Below are 13,208 nucleotides of genomic sequence, written 5' to 3'. Positions count from 1 at the left end.
AGTCCCTCCAGGGCCTCGGAAAACTCTTCCCTCGACACCGTTTGCATCCTCGAGACGTGAAACTCATCCTAAAGAGTACATTTCCCTCTTTAAATTCTGCACCCTTGTTAGAAGTTCCACATTAATATTATCCACTGCTTCTCAGCCTGAAGCGAACCCTGATTTGGCATGGCTGTGTAATTCCTCAAAACTCTTTAGTAGAAGCTGCTGACCCCTCTGACATCACACGCAGCTCCAAGGTTCCTATTTCCTTGTGATGATCCAGTTTGAAAGTGTGTCAGTCAAAAGCATTACCTGGAGATTTTCACATTTTTATCCGGGATGCCAAAGGATCTATGGTGGTTTGACCTCTGGGCAACCCAGCTCTGCTTTTCTATCACCAAAAAGAGCCTCTGATAAACTTCTATAACACTAAAATACAAGCAAGCACAAGGTGAGCATGCACGTTTTCAGCCGAGCTGCTCTGATGCGCGCAAAAACAATGATGAATGCCTCTCTGGCAAACCTCACCCTGGAATCCCAACAGGTAGAGCATCTGTGGCTGCCCAAAATGATGCAGCAATTTATAGCAACAGCAGTATTTTTGAGTCCCTGCAAGAAAATATATATTCTGCTCTATTTTCTGTCACGTAATTGCAGCCCAGTAAAATGTCAGTGTCACTGCTGCTGCTTTTTGCCCCCCTCCCCCTCCCCCCGTCTGAGTTATGTTCTCCTCTCCACATCAGCACAACAGTCCTCCTCTCTGAGTTCACTAACCTTCCTCTGAAGTGCTGATTAGATCGGCAGTTCAGCTCATTGTGATGCACAGGGCCCTGCAGAAGGACTTGTCCCAGTAAGATCTCTGTCCAGAAATAATGATCGGAGCAATAGAGCCTGGCAAATTTTACTTAGTGAAACAGAAATTTAGAAGAAGGCTGACTTTGAGTCAGACGCATGAGGCCAGAATGTTGAATACGGTTTAGACAGCAAAGGAAAGGGCAACCATCTGTCACTCCTGTCATCACTTTCTGTCACTTTAGATCCACGCTGACAAATCAGACAAAAGCGGACACCTGTTAAGTGTCACACGCATAATTAGACATTTATTGACTCCTAGTAACTGATAAATTGTACACCTGGGAGGTGTGTGTGTGTGTGTGTGTGTGTGTGTGTGTGTGGTGGTGGTGGTGGTGGGGGGGGGGGGGGTAGACAAACAGGATTTGGTTTGTTTGCCCCAGGAGTGTAAAAGTCCATGCAGGTATAAGAATAGCACCACATGCAGTAAAATAAAGTGGATTCAAGTAAAGAGAATCTTGTGTAAAGCAAGTCTCTCTTTAAAGGATAATGCAAATGATAAAATATAAAATAAAAAGCGTAACTACATCGTAGCATGCAACATTCAACCTCTGGAGGCCTGAGCTTTTGTTTTGGAGTGCATTTTTAATCTCACCTAGATGTTTGTCATCATACAAAAACAAATACTGTCTTAAAGCTATGTTTGTTACAGACGCTATCAGAAATACTCGTCCTCACTGCAGAACGGAGAATCCTACCTGCAGACCATGCTGTCATCAGCATCAGCAGCTCTGTGGAAAAAAAGAGAACGCGCGTGAAGAAGTTCATCTACGCTCTGGTGCTGCGGAGGTGCACTGGTTTCACAACTTCCTGGAAGACAGCTGGCAGGGCTGGAGATGTACAGCCTTGCTCCTGCCCCCTGCCTCTGCTGGATGGAACTGGGACAGCGATTCAGCCTTGGCCCCCCTCTCTGCCTCGGCACAGGGATCTCACCGCAGGCTGCCTTGAGGTACATGCTTCAGATGAGCCGACTGGACCCTTTCTTTAGTTTGCTAATCCTTTTCTAAATATCTAGTCCTTCATTTGTCTCTTTATGTAAGCACAACACAAGGCCAGGCAGACAACGGGGGATATGTGTATTTGTGCTCCTGCTATGCAGCTGGACTAATGGCGTGATTTAGAGTATTATCCTGACACAATTTCCACGTATCAAACTACACACACGTACACATCGCAAAGTCAGAACAACACACTCACTCTCTCTCACACACACACACACACACACACACACACACACACACACACACACACACACACACACACACACACACACACACACACACACACACACACACACACACACAAATAAAGTTGACCCTTAAACATTAACAGGGGATATAACCATGAGGAGACAGGAACAGTGCACCATACCTGGGATGCCAACTTTATTCTTAGACGGTTGACTAAAAAAAAGACAAAGGCAGCTTTTGTTTGACCTCTAGCCAAGGCCAGCTAGAGACGTCTGCTGACCTGTAATGGAAGCTGATCAAAGCCACGGGAATATTTATGTCTCACGGTCATAAATGTCTCACGGACACACCTGTTGAATGCAACCAGCTGGGAACAAAATCTGTGGTTGCTCGCAAGTGATTTATTATACATGCACAGAAATCAGGTTTGCAAATCTTAATCCTTGGGTCAACATTAGATTTAATCCACACAACTCAATAATACATCTGATACTGAGCTCATGAGATTGATAAGGTGTTACAATACCCAACTTAGAAATCCTTGATCCAAATCCAGACATGAATTCATTCATAGGTAACAATGAGTCTGTTGTGTAACGTGATGAAGGAGCTATTCCACCGAAGGTTATTTACCCTCTCTCCACAGATGCCTCTGACACAGAACTAGTCTGCATGAGACATGGCCTCAAGGTCTCATGCATTTGCTTCTAAACTGCTTCTTTCCAGCTCAAGAGAAGAATGAAGAAAAGGACTCTCTCCTTTTAATAAATCAAAGAACTTTATTTTTAATAAAGCTAATCAAACAAAGTGTTAGTCAATAATAAGATGTGACCAATCTGTGAAATCAAAATATTAATTACTTTATTATAATCCATAGAATATAATAAGTAATATGACTTTAAATGTTTCCACTAGGACTGATCTCACGCAGCGTTAAGACATGACACATTGCTTTTACTGATCCAAACAGAATCTGCCAGATCTGACGGAGGCGTGGTTTTGGTGGTGCTTGGTAAACCTGTCACCTTTTCATTCGACCATAAACCAAAACATCTGAAGTATAAAACTATGCCCACGTCATCTTTAACGCCAGTTCAAAGCGTTCTAGAGAAGTTGACGGAGTGGCCAATCCGTAACTTTCATCTTCAGCCAAAAGAACCAACGACAAGCTGAATAAACCTGTTGCCGTCCCACCAGCTGCAACGGAACCTCTCAGAATAACAGCGGAACCAACACGACCCTGTTTTGGGTCTTGTTAGATGCCGATAAACTGTCGTAACCCGGACGTATCTCAAGACTGGTGGTCACTGGACCTCAGGGACCTGCTGGGGGTGTAGGGACTAAGAAGATCACCAATGTAAGATGGTGCTTGTCCATGTAAGGCCCTATAGACCAGAACCAGGATCTTGAAATGAACCCTGAAGTTGACTGGCAGCCAGTGAAGCTGGAGGAGAAGCGGGGTGATGTGGGTGTGTTTGGAGGACTTGGTCAGAAGCCGAGCACAGGCATTCTGAACCACCTGTAGACGGTTCAGGGAGGTTCTGCTCAGACACGTGAAAAGAGAGTTACAGTAGTCTAAGCATGAGGAGATGAAGGTGTGGATAAATAACATGTAAATTAAACCATTACAGTAGAAAAGTTCAAATCTGCAACCAAACGTAAGGTTAACTTTGTCACAAAACCAAAGCGATAGCTAAAATAATGCTGACCGAATTTCTAATTCACTTCAAGAAATGACAGAATCATTAACACTCACGAACCCAGATCACATGGTCCCTGACCACGGAGGGGATTTGCAGATTTTCCAATGGGTATGAGAGTAAAACATCAGCTACAACAGCCTGTTGATCAAAATTAATCAGGAAAAACATTCAATAGATTCATCTCACAGAGACTAAAGACAGCGTAGAGTTAAAAGAGTTGGATTAACTTGGGACCATGGATGTTATGATGTAATGTATATTAATAATTACATTAAAATGTTATTATTAATACTAAGGAATATTAATGAAATGTAATAGAGTTTCACTTTTTTTCAGTTTTATATGTTTTTTTAAACAGTTTTTAATTTATCAGTTGAATGCAATGCATGTTTCAGTGAGAAAAAGGGATTAAAATAAACTGAATCAAGCGCATAACCTGCCTGCAATAGTTTATTTTTTGTTTCATTTTTTATAATGAACTGGTGACCAGTCCTGGTGCTCGAGCTCCTAGTGACCTTAAACAGTTATTAGTAGTGATAAAATCTAATGGACGTCAGTATGAGGAAAATATTTCAGCTTCTAGTCAAACATGTGATGTTTGATTTATTGACCCATAAGGACCTTGATCATCTCTTTAAAATATTCTTTTTTTCAGCATTTTATAAATTGTGCAGAATCAACTTCTAGATGAATCCGCTGGATGCAAACAAAAGGCTATACTGATAGAAGCTTGTATTAAAGGGACAGAAGTACAAAAGTGTGGAAAGTAAAGACAAGATTAATGACAGAGACAATAGTGACAATTGTGATGGTCACAGCTAAATATGAAGTTCCTGCAGATTCCAGAAACAACATCATAGAACTTGGCCTCAACAACTCTTTTTTTAAAGGAGCCAGATGTACAGCATATACAGGGCGCCATTTGTGGAGTCAAACGGTTTTAACTTAATAGCAATATTTTGGGTTATTTAGCCTATCATGAGAGAAAAAAAATGGGAGCTCATTTTTTGAACCCAACTAATTATTTAGTTAGCAAGCTAAATATTTAATTTAGATTTAAATATTTATTTTACAAACTAAATATTTTGGTCAAACCTAAATATTTAGTTTGATTTACTAACTGTATAATTTACTAACTAAATATGTAATTTGGAGCTAAACATTTAGTTTACAGACTAAATAAGTAGCTCCAAAGTAAATATTTATTTTCCAAAATAAATATTTAGATCCCAGCAATATATTTATTTTGGGGCAAAAATATAAATATTGACTGAGCAAACAAAATAAATATTTAGCTGGGATCTAAACATTTATTTTTGAAAAGAAAATATTAATTTGGAGCTATATATTTAATCATCTTTAGTCTTTAAAATAAATAATTATCTCAAAATTGAATATACAGAGGTTAAATAACCCAAAATAGTGCTGTTAAATTATCACTCTTTGACTGTACAAATGGCACCCCATAGGGGGATATGTTTTGTTTATTTTTTCAAATGAATTTCAAAGTAAATCTTTAAGTAGGAAGTTTGCAGCTTTACCATTTGTATTAAGTAGTTGTAGAGACAAAAAGTTACCTCAAAATACAAATATATTATTTGTACACAGATAGTACTGCGGAAGTACATGAAACCTCTTCATTTTAATTTGTTGTAATTTACTGCCCTCTTGTGGACAAAAATGTACTTTTAAAGCTCAAAGAACATCTGCACCTCAGAGTCTATTTTACATCTAACAAACAAACAAACAAACAAACAAAAAAAGGTTTAAGTCCCATTAGTTGTCACACACACTGGTGTGTGTGCGACATTTGTTCTCCACATTTGACCCATCCCCTGGGGGAGTGGTGAGCTGCAGACACGGCTGCGCTCAGGAACCATTTGGTGGTTTAACCCCCCAATCCAACCCCTTAAAGGTTAGTGTCAAGTGGGGAGACACTGGGTCCCATTTTTCAAGTCTTTGGTATGACCCGACCAGGAATTGAACCCTGATATCTCGGTTTCAGAGAAGACACTCTACCACTAAGCCACTGAGCTTATAAATAAGCCACTGGAGCCAGCCATCACTTTGTTGCAGACCAGAGTCTGCACATTTTCTGAGCTGAAGATGAAGATTAGATGTTGGAGAACGTGTGGGAGCAGAGAGCACCTCTGGATCTTCTGTGTCCTCCCACTCGGTGTGCAGTGTGAAAGACAGAAATGGAGCATTTGGTGTATTTCAGTCTCTGGGTATGTGAGGTCTTTTCTTCACTGTTCCCTCCAAGACTACAGTGACTCACACTCTGTGTGACGTCCGCTGATAGCAAGTTACGCTGCTTGAAAATCAAAAACCAAAAGTGGAATGCAAATGCTTTAACTTCCTGTCAATGACTGAAATGATAAATGAAGTTCAGGTGATCTTTCAGTGTTTCTTTCCTACACAATAAATACTGATTGTCACAATACATGACCAGGTATGATCCAGCCTCTACAAACACATGCCTGGCCCTTCATAGCACCCTGGTGTCTGAGTCTTCATATTTCTTGTCAAATTTAAGTCTGCATCTGCACAGTGCCTGTTTCCTCACTGGAACAGCACCTGGGATCAGAGGCAGATTTAGAAGTTTTGGGGCCGAATGAAAACAAAGGCAGAGAGACATCTGCAGCTGTTGTTCCAAACCTTTTTCAATCCCCACTTTGAAAATACATCTAGTGCAAACAGTGGCTTCTTGCTGTTTATTTGGAGCATTAATGTTGATGCTGCTTCCAGGATCTCTTACTGTACCACATATTGAAAAAACAGTAGTTGGAGAATGTTTGCAGGACTACATGCATACAGGAAAAAGGTTGGTAGGGTCGTCCATGGCTAACAAGTCGTATAGGTGAGGGATCAGACAAAGTGCCACCCAAAGACCCCTGGTACTTATGATGATGCAAAATATTGATTGAAAAGGATTATAAAGATGACCCAGGGTCGTCATATAAGTATATAACATGTGCCATCTGTTTCTGTTTCTCCATTAGAAAATGTATTATTATTTACAGGAAACACTATCCTGACCAATCACTCACACACACACACACACACACACACACACACACACACACACACACACACACACACACACACACACACACACACACACACACACACACACACACACACACACACACACACACATTAAAGTGTCAAAAATAAATAAATCAAAAGAAAAAAGAAATGGGAGAGAAAAAAGGTTAAACTCTGCCTACTTGGGTACTATGGCAACCATGTTGACAGTACTCAAACAGTTAACTAGAACATGTGACCTATGCACAACTATTTAGGTCATGTGACCTACGACATAAAAATATTGCTAACAAAAAATAAAAAAAAAGTGTGACAAACATTAGAAATAGTTTATTTTCATCTTTTTTACGGTATTATTTAGCCATGATCACTATTGTTTAAGTATCAGTTTTATTTCAAGTAGTTTCCTTTTTTCAATTTAATTTTCTTTGCCATTTTTCATATTCTGTAAGCTATTTATCTAATAAATAATAATTATTCACTGTTACATGATGATCATGTTGGCCAATAGGGAGACAATCTGAATGTAGGATCCTAGCAGCACAGCATCATTCCTTAAATTCACGATGCAATATTATTAAATAAAATCTTTTTTCTTTTTTTTTAACCTTTACAGGGCTGTCGTGGTTGACACGTCTCTGCAACATTGCGTGGTCATCGGGGGCAGTTCCTGTGGAGTGGCAGACCGGGGTGGTGGTCCCCATCTTTAAGAAGGGTGACCTGAGGGTGTGTTCCAACTATAGGGGGATCACACTCCTCAGCCTCCCTGGAAAGGTCTACTCCAAGGTACCGGAGAGGAGGGTCCGATCGAAAGTTGAATCTCAGATTGAGGAGGAGCAATGTGGCTTTCGGCCGTGGAACTGTGGACCAGCTCTATACCCTTGCAAGGGTGATGGAGGGGGCATGGGAGTTTGCCCAACCAATCCACATGTGCTTTGTGGATTTGGAGAAGGCTTATGACCGTGTCTCCAGGGGCACCCTGTGGGGGACGCTCCAGGAGTATGGGGTGGGTGGCTTTCTGTTAATGACCATCCAGTCCCTTTACCAGAGGAGCGTGAGTTTGGTCCGCATAGCCGGTAGTAATTCGGACCTGTTCCCAGTGAGGGTTGGACTCTGCCAGAGCTGCCCTTTGTCACCAGTGATGTGGATGCTGAGCCGATCTGTCGTGGTGAAGAGGGAGCTGAGCCAGAAAGCCAGGCTCTCTATTTACCGGTCGATCTACGTCCCGATCCTCACTTATGGTTATGAGCTTTGGGTAATGACCGAATTAACGAGATCGCGGACACAAGCGGCCAAAATGAGTTTCCTCCGTAGGGTGGCCGGGCTCAGCCTTAGAGATAGGGTGAGGAGCTCGGACATTCGGGAGGGACTCAGAGTAGAACCGCTGCTCCTCCGGATCGACAGGAATCAATGAGGTGGTTTGGGCATCTGGTCAGGATGCCTCCTGGACGCCTCCCTGGGGAGGTGTTTCGGGCATGTCCTGCCGGCAGGAGGCCCCCGGGTCGACCCAGGACACGTTGGAGAGGTTACATCTCCAGTCTGGTCCAGGAACGCCTTCGGGTCCTGCCGGAGGAGCTGGTGGAGGTGGGCGGGGAGAGGACGGTCTGGAGGTCCTTAGTTGGGATGCTGCCCCCACGACCCGGACCCGGATAAGCGGAGGAAGACGACGACGACGATGAACCTTTACAGTGTTAGCCCTCCCACTGTCTTTATGGGTCACCCCGCGAGGAAAGTTGACCATTGAGCAGGATTGATGGTTTATCCCTTGAGGTCCACATGGCAGGGGTGAGGTGGGGCTCACTCCTCACCTCATGTTTATGTTATGTAAATGAGGTTCTGGTTAGTGTTGATCTAGGTTGGTGTTAATTCTCTGCGTGTGGGACGTGATCTTCTTAGTAACTTTTAAAAATGGCAGCTGGACTTGTGTTTATTGAAGACGTTTGACTCTCATCCAACAGGCTTCTTGTTCAAGATGAGAGAAGAGACATGTTCAGTAAATCAGAGGAGTCTACTTACCTTTTTATTATGTTTTAATCACTTTACAAAAACACAATCCAGAAACTTCAAGAAGCCAAATACTCTGAACAGATTTGTTTATTCTGCTGCTTGGAGCTGCACAGGTAACCTTCTCGTCCATGAGGATTGTCTAGTGTCCACCAGTCAGTTCTGCATCATGGAGACTGTTTCTTCATGGCTTTCTATAAAATAAGTCTTTGAATCACTCTTAGTCTGACCCCTCACCTGAGGAAATTCTGCCACGGGAGACCCCACCTGGAGCCAACACCCTGACTAAACATCCTTCAGGATCCTGGGGGTACGCAAACCCACCCACCACGTTAAGGTGGTGATTCAGCGGATGGGATAAATTTAATTTTTGGTTGTTTTAAATAGGGGCTAACCCCCTTTGCAGCCAATTATTACCAAATAAACTCCTACACTATTATTCACTCTTGAGCTTTTCATGCTAAAGCTGGCCAATTGCTTAAAACTTGTTAGATAGGATTTGCAAATATATGATTTACATCTTGCCCTTACTAGAATGAGTCAAATAAAATGTACTGATAACACACTACTACTTAGGTATATCTGTAAGTATATAAAGTATGTATATCTAAGTATAGAAGTGCCTCTTCACTCTCTGGTTTTAAATCTCTTTTGAAAACCAATATTTATGATTTGGCTTTTAACTCAGCATGAGAGTCTTTTAGTCTTTTTAGTGTTAGTTCTTAAGCTTTCAATCAATCAATCAATCAAAGCTTTATTTATAAGGCGCCTTCCGCAACCCTGTCAGGAAGCCCAAGGCGCTGAACATGGTACAGCACAAAGTTAAATATAGTGAATAAATCAGAAAATAAAAGCTATTCAAATTACAAAAAAGGTGAAACATTCTAGTAGAAGACAAATGTGTAAAACAAGGGATACAGTGAACCAATGAAAACTGTGAGATAAAATCAACATAAAAGAGGGCCAGATTCAAACATGTTCAGGAAACGCCAAGCAGAGGAGGTGGGTTTTTAGGCGACTCTTGAAGACTGGCAGAGATGCTTTAGTTTTTATGTATTTTTATGTTGTGTTTTGTTTTTTAATGTTTTAATTTCTGTGAAGCACTTTGGTCGGTTTGATGCTGTTGTAAGGTGCTATACAAATAAAGCTGCCTTGCCTGCTTGAAGCACACTCTAAATACTTTTTGATAAGAGACTGTTGATCTGATTGTTCCAGATTGAGTCAGACTCTGGAGATTTATCATTTTTCTATTGTGGCCAGTCACACCAGTCACTCACTCACTCACCCAGACATTTTAGAGTCACTAATTAACCTAAACACGTGTTTGTGGGGGAACCGGAGCGCCCGGAGAAAACCCACGCGTGCATGAGAGAGAACGTGCTCTGTCACACAGAGGGGTCACAGCTGGCATGTAAACCAGCAACCTCTGCAAGACGAAAGCACGACCATCTTCTCCAACATACAGCCCCGTTTTTTCTAAAGGTGTGTGAATATTGGACGGTGGTTTGTGAAGGTGTGTGTGTGAGGGTGGTGTGTGTGAGGGCAGGTAATTAGTTTATAACTTGTTCTTGTGTTTCCGCAGACACGCTGGAGTCATAAACTTTTTGAAGCGTCTCCACTTAGAAATGTTTTGCTGCGGTTTGACTGTTTGTGGAACGGCTTCTTCAGATGGAGACTCGTTACTGTGGAGACTTTGGCTTAACTCCAGCGTTTCCTGAACGATTTCAGTCTGACAAACGTCCGTCTGACAATCCTTGTCAGGATTTGTCTCCAGACTTTCCACAGACGGCTGTGGTTCTGGTGAATAAATCTCAGAACCGGGTTGGATCTCAGACCTGAGATGTTCTTTAAGCTGCAGTTTTAGGGTAACTAATTCCTCTTCATGCTGCTCTTTGAGTTTCTGCAGCTGTTGAACAAACTGCTGGTCTGACTCGACTTTCTCAGAGACGTGTGTAATCATCACATCTCTGAGTTCAGAGTTTCTCTCCTTCAAATCCTGGATCTCCTGCTGGAGATCTGAATTCTCAGAGACAAGAACTCTGGTATTGTCCAGTTCAGCCTGACAGCTCACCCTCAGCTGCTGCTCTTTGTCTAAACTTGATTTAAGTGTTTGACAAAGAGCAGATTTCTCTTCTAACTGCTGATTAAACACTTCCAGCTGCTGAGACATCTTCTCCTTCACCTCGATTTTTGTGGAGTTAAGACTCTCCAGAGCTTGCACAAGGCTCTTCTTTAGCTCTCCAACTTCCTCTTTTAAATTCTCAGTAATTGTGTCTTTGCTCTGACTGTTTTGCTGCTCTTGAGCTAACTGGACTCTCAGCTGTTTTAAAGTCTTCTGCAGATCTTCACACGCAGTTTCTTTGTTCTGAAGCTCGATCTGTAAACTCTTCATTCTTTTCTCACGGGTTTCTGCATTATTTTGATAGTAATCCAGTCCCTGCTCTAACTCCCAGATTTCGTTCTTTAATTTCTGATGACTTAAATCTTTTTTCTGGTTCTTCTTCTCCTGTTGTAACTGGACTCTCAGCTGCTTTTCCTTAATAAAAGACGATTCCAGTTGATGACAGAGAGAAGATTTCTCTTCCAACTGGTGTTTCAAGGTTTCCAGCTGTGCAGACATCTTCTCATCTGCCTCCTTTTTCATGGAGGAAAAATTCTCCAGCTTGTTTAAAAGATTTTCTTTCTCCTTGTGTAATTCTGCAATTTCCTTCTGTAACTTATTATTGATTATATGTTCGTTGTCACTCTTCTGTTTTTCTTGAGCTAAGTTGTGTCTCAGCAGTGACTCCTGCTTTGAACGCTTTTGCAGACTCTCACAGAGATTTTCTTTGCTCTGAAGCTGGTTTTGTAAAGTCTGCACCGTTTTTTCATGAGTCTCTACCTTATGCTGGTAGTAATCTAATCCCTGCTTTAAATCGGTAATTTCTCTCTTGTAAAACACACAGTCAGATTCAGCTTTGGCTCGTCTCACTTTCTCCTTTTTTAGAGAATTTGTGGAAGCTTTCAAAATTTTCTTGAGTCCCTCCACTTGCTTCAAAAGACGGTCCATGTTTCTTTGATTTTCACAGACAGACGATTCCTGCTGGACTTTCTCAGGTAGAGAAACCTTTTGTGGTGGCTTTACACAATCTTCAGAGTCTGAATCAGTGTCAACGTTGATTATTGCGACACTCACCTCTTGTTCACATAAATCAACCCAGGAGACTTTCTTCTCATCAGCGGTGCTGCTTCTAGACATTTCTAGGTTCTAGTGTAACAGATCCTTGTTATCAGAGAGAGCTCACAAAATGTGATGTGTCCAACGAGAGGTCAGTCACTAGTGTGATGGAGGGGAGCTGTGAATGATGAAGTATGCCTTTATGATGTCATAGGTCACATGACCTAATTAGCATAACCTGGACCTCATTTACATAACATAAACATTATTAACATAACATAAACATTATTAACATAATTAACATACCATTCACATTATTAACACAACATAAACCTAATTAATATTCAGTTCTACAGAAATGTTCTAGTTAATTATTTGAGTGCTGTCAACATGGTTGCCATAGTAGCCAAGTGGGCAGAGCCAAACCTTTTTTCCTCTCCTATTTCTTTTTTCTTTAGAATTTTTTTTACACTTTAACTTCACTCTTCAGCGATCATTCTCAGCAATTACCATTCACACAGGCTTTCTTCAAATTTATTTAGTAAAGGCTTAATTTATTTAACCAGGATATTTTTTATTTATTTACGTCTTTATTTTTAGATAAACTAAATATTTTCACTAAAGACTTTGTTTAACACTGTAAAGGTTAAAAAAGAATTAAGATTTTGTTTAATAATATTGCATCACAAATTTAAGGAATGATGCTGTGCTGCTAGGATCCTACAGTCAGATTGTCTCCCTATTGGCCAACATGATCATCATGTAACAAAGAATAATTATTTATTAGATAAATAGCTTACAGAATATGAAAAACATGGAAAAGAATATTAAATTGAAAAAAGGAAACTACTTTAAATAAAACTGATACTTAAGCAATAGTGATCATGGCAAAATAATACTGTAGAAAAAGATGAAAATAAACTTTTTAATGTTTGTCACACTTTTTAAATTTTTTGTTAGCAATATTTTGCACTCTGTGTACAATGAAGATCAAAATTAAATTTAATTGGATATCCAATTGAATTTAATTTTGATCTTCATTGTACACAGAGTGCAAAATATTGCAGGCACACACACACACACACACACACACACACACACACACACACACACACACACTCACACACACATATATATATATTTATATATATATATATATTTATATATATGTACAGATGTTTCTGTATGCGATGCCAGCCACTTGGTTGCGGTGTTCCACCTATGCTTTCCCTGCCAGTATCTTACACCCTGCAGTTGTGTATGTGTATATAT

At 40.8% G+C, this 13,208-nt stretch overlaps 1 protein-coding gene across 1 annotated transcript; it reads right to left on the bottom strand.

Annotated features, from left to right (window-relative positions):
- Window positions 1–9,158: 9,158 nt before the first annotated feature.
- LOC107385324 (putative leucine-rich repeat-containing protein DDB_G0290503) lies at window positions 9,159–12,894 on the bottom strand. The gene has a single exon (XM_015959129.3). It carries the CDS (start codon window positions 12,015–12,017, stop codon window positions 10,335–10,337), a length of 1,683 nt encoding a protein of 560 aa, XP_015814615.3. The 5' UTR covers window positions 12,018–12,894; the 3' UTR covers window positions 9,159–10,334.
- Between the last annotated feature and the right edge of the window lie 314 nt (window positions 12,895–13,208).

The sequence above is a fragment of the Nothobranchius furzeri genome, chromosome 11 (genome assembly GCF_043380555.1).
Source record: "Nothobranchius furzeri strain GRZ-AD chromosome 11, NfurGRZ-RIMD1, whole genome shotgun sequence".
Lineage (NCBI taxonomy): Eukaryota > Metazoa > Chordata > Actinopteri > Cyprinodontiformes > Nothobranchiidae > Nothobranchius > Nothobranchius furzeri.
This window is presented reverse-complemented; position numbering and strand designations above follow the sequence as displayed.

What these genes read in the sequence shown, in the direction of transcription:
- LOC107385324 (XM_015959129.3), bottom strand. Translation starts at nt 12,017, where the DNA reads ATGTCTAGAAGCAGCACCGCTGATGAGAAGAAAGTCTCCTGGGTTGAT.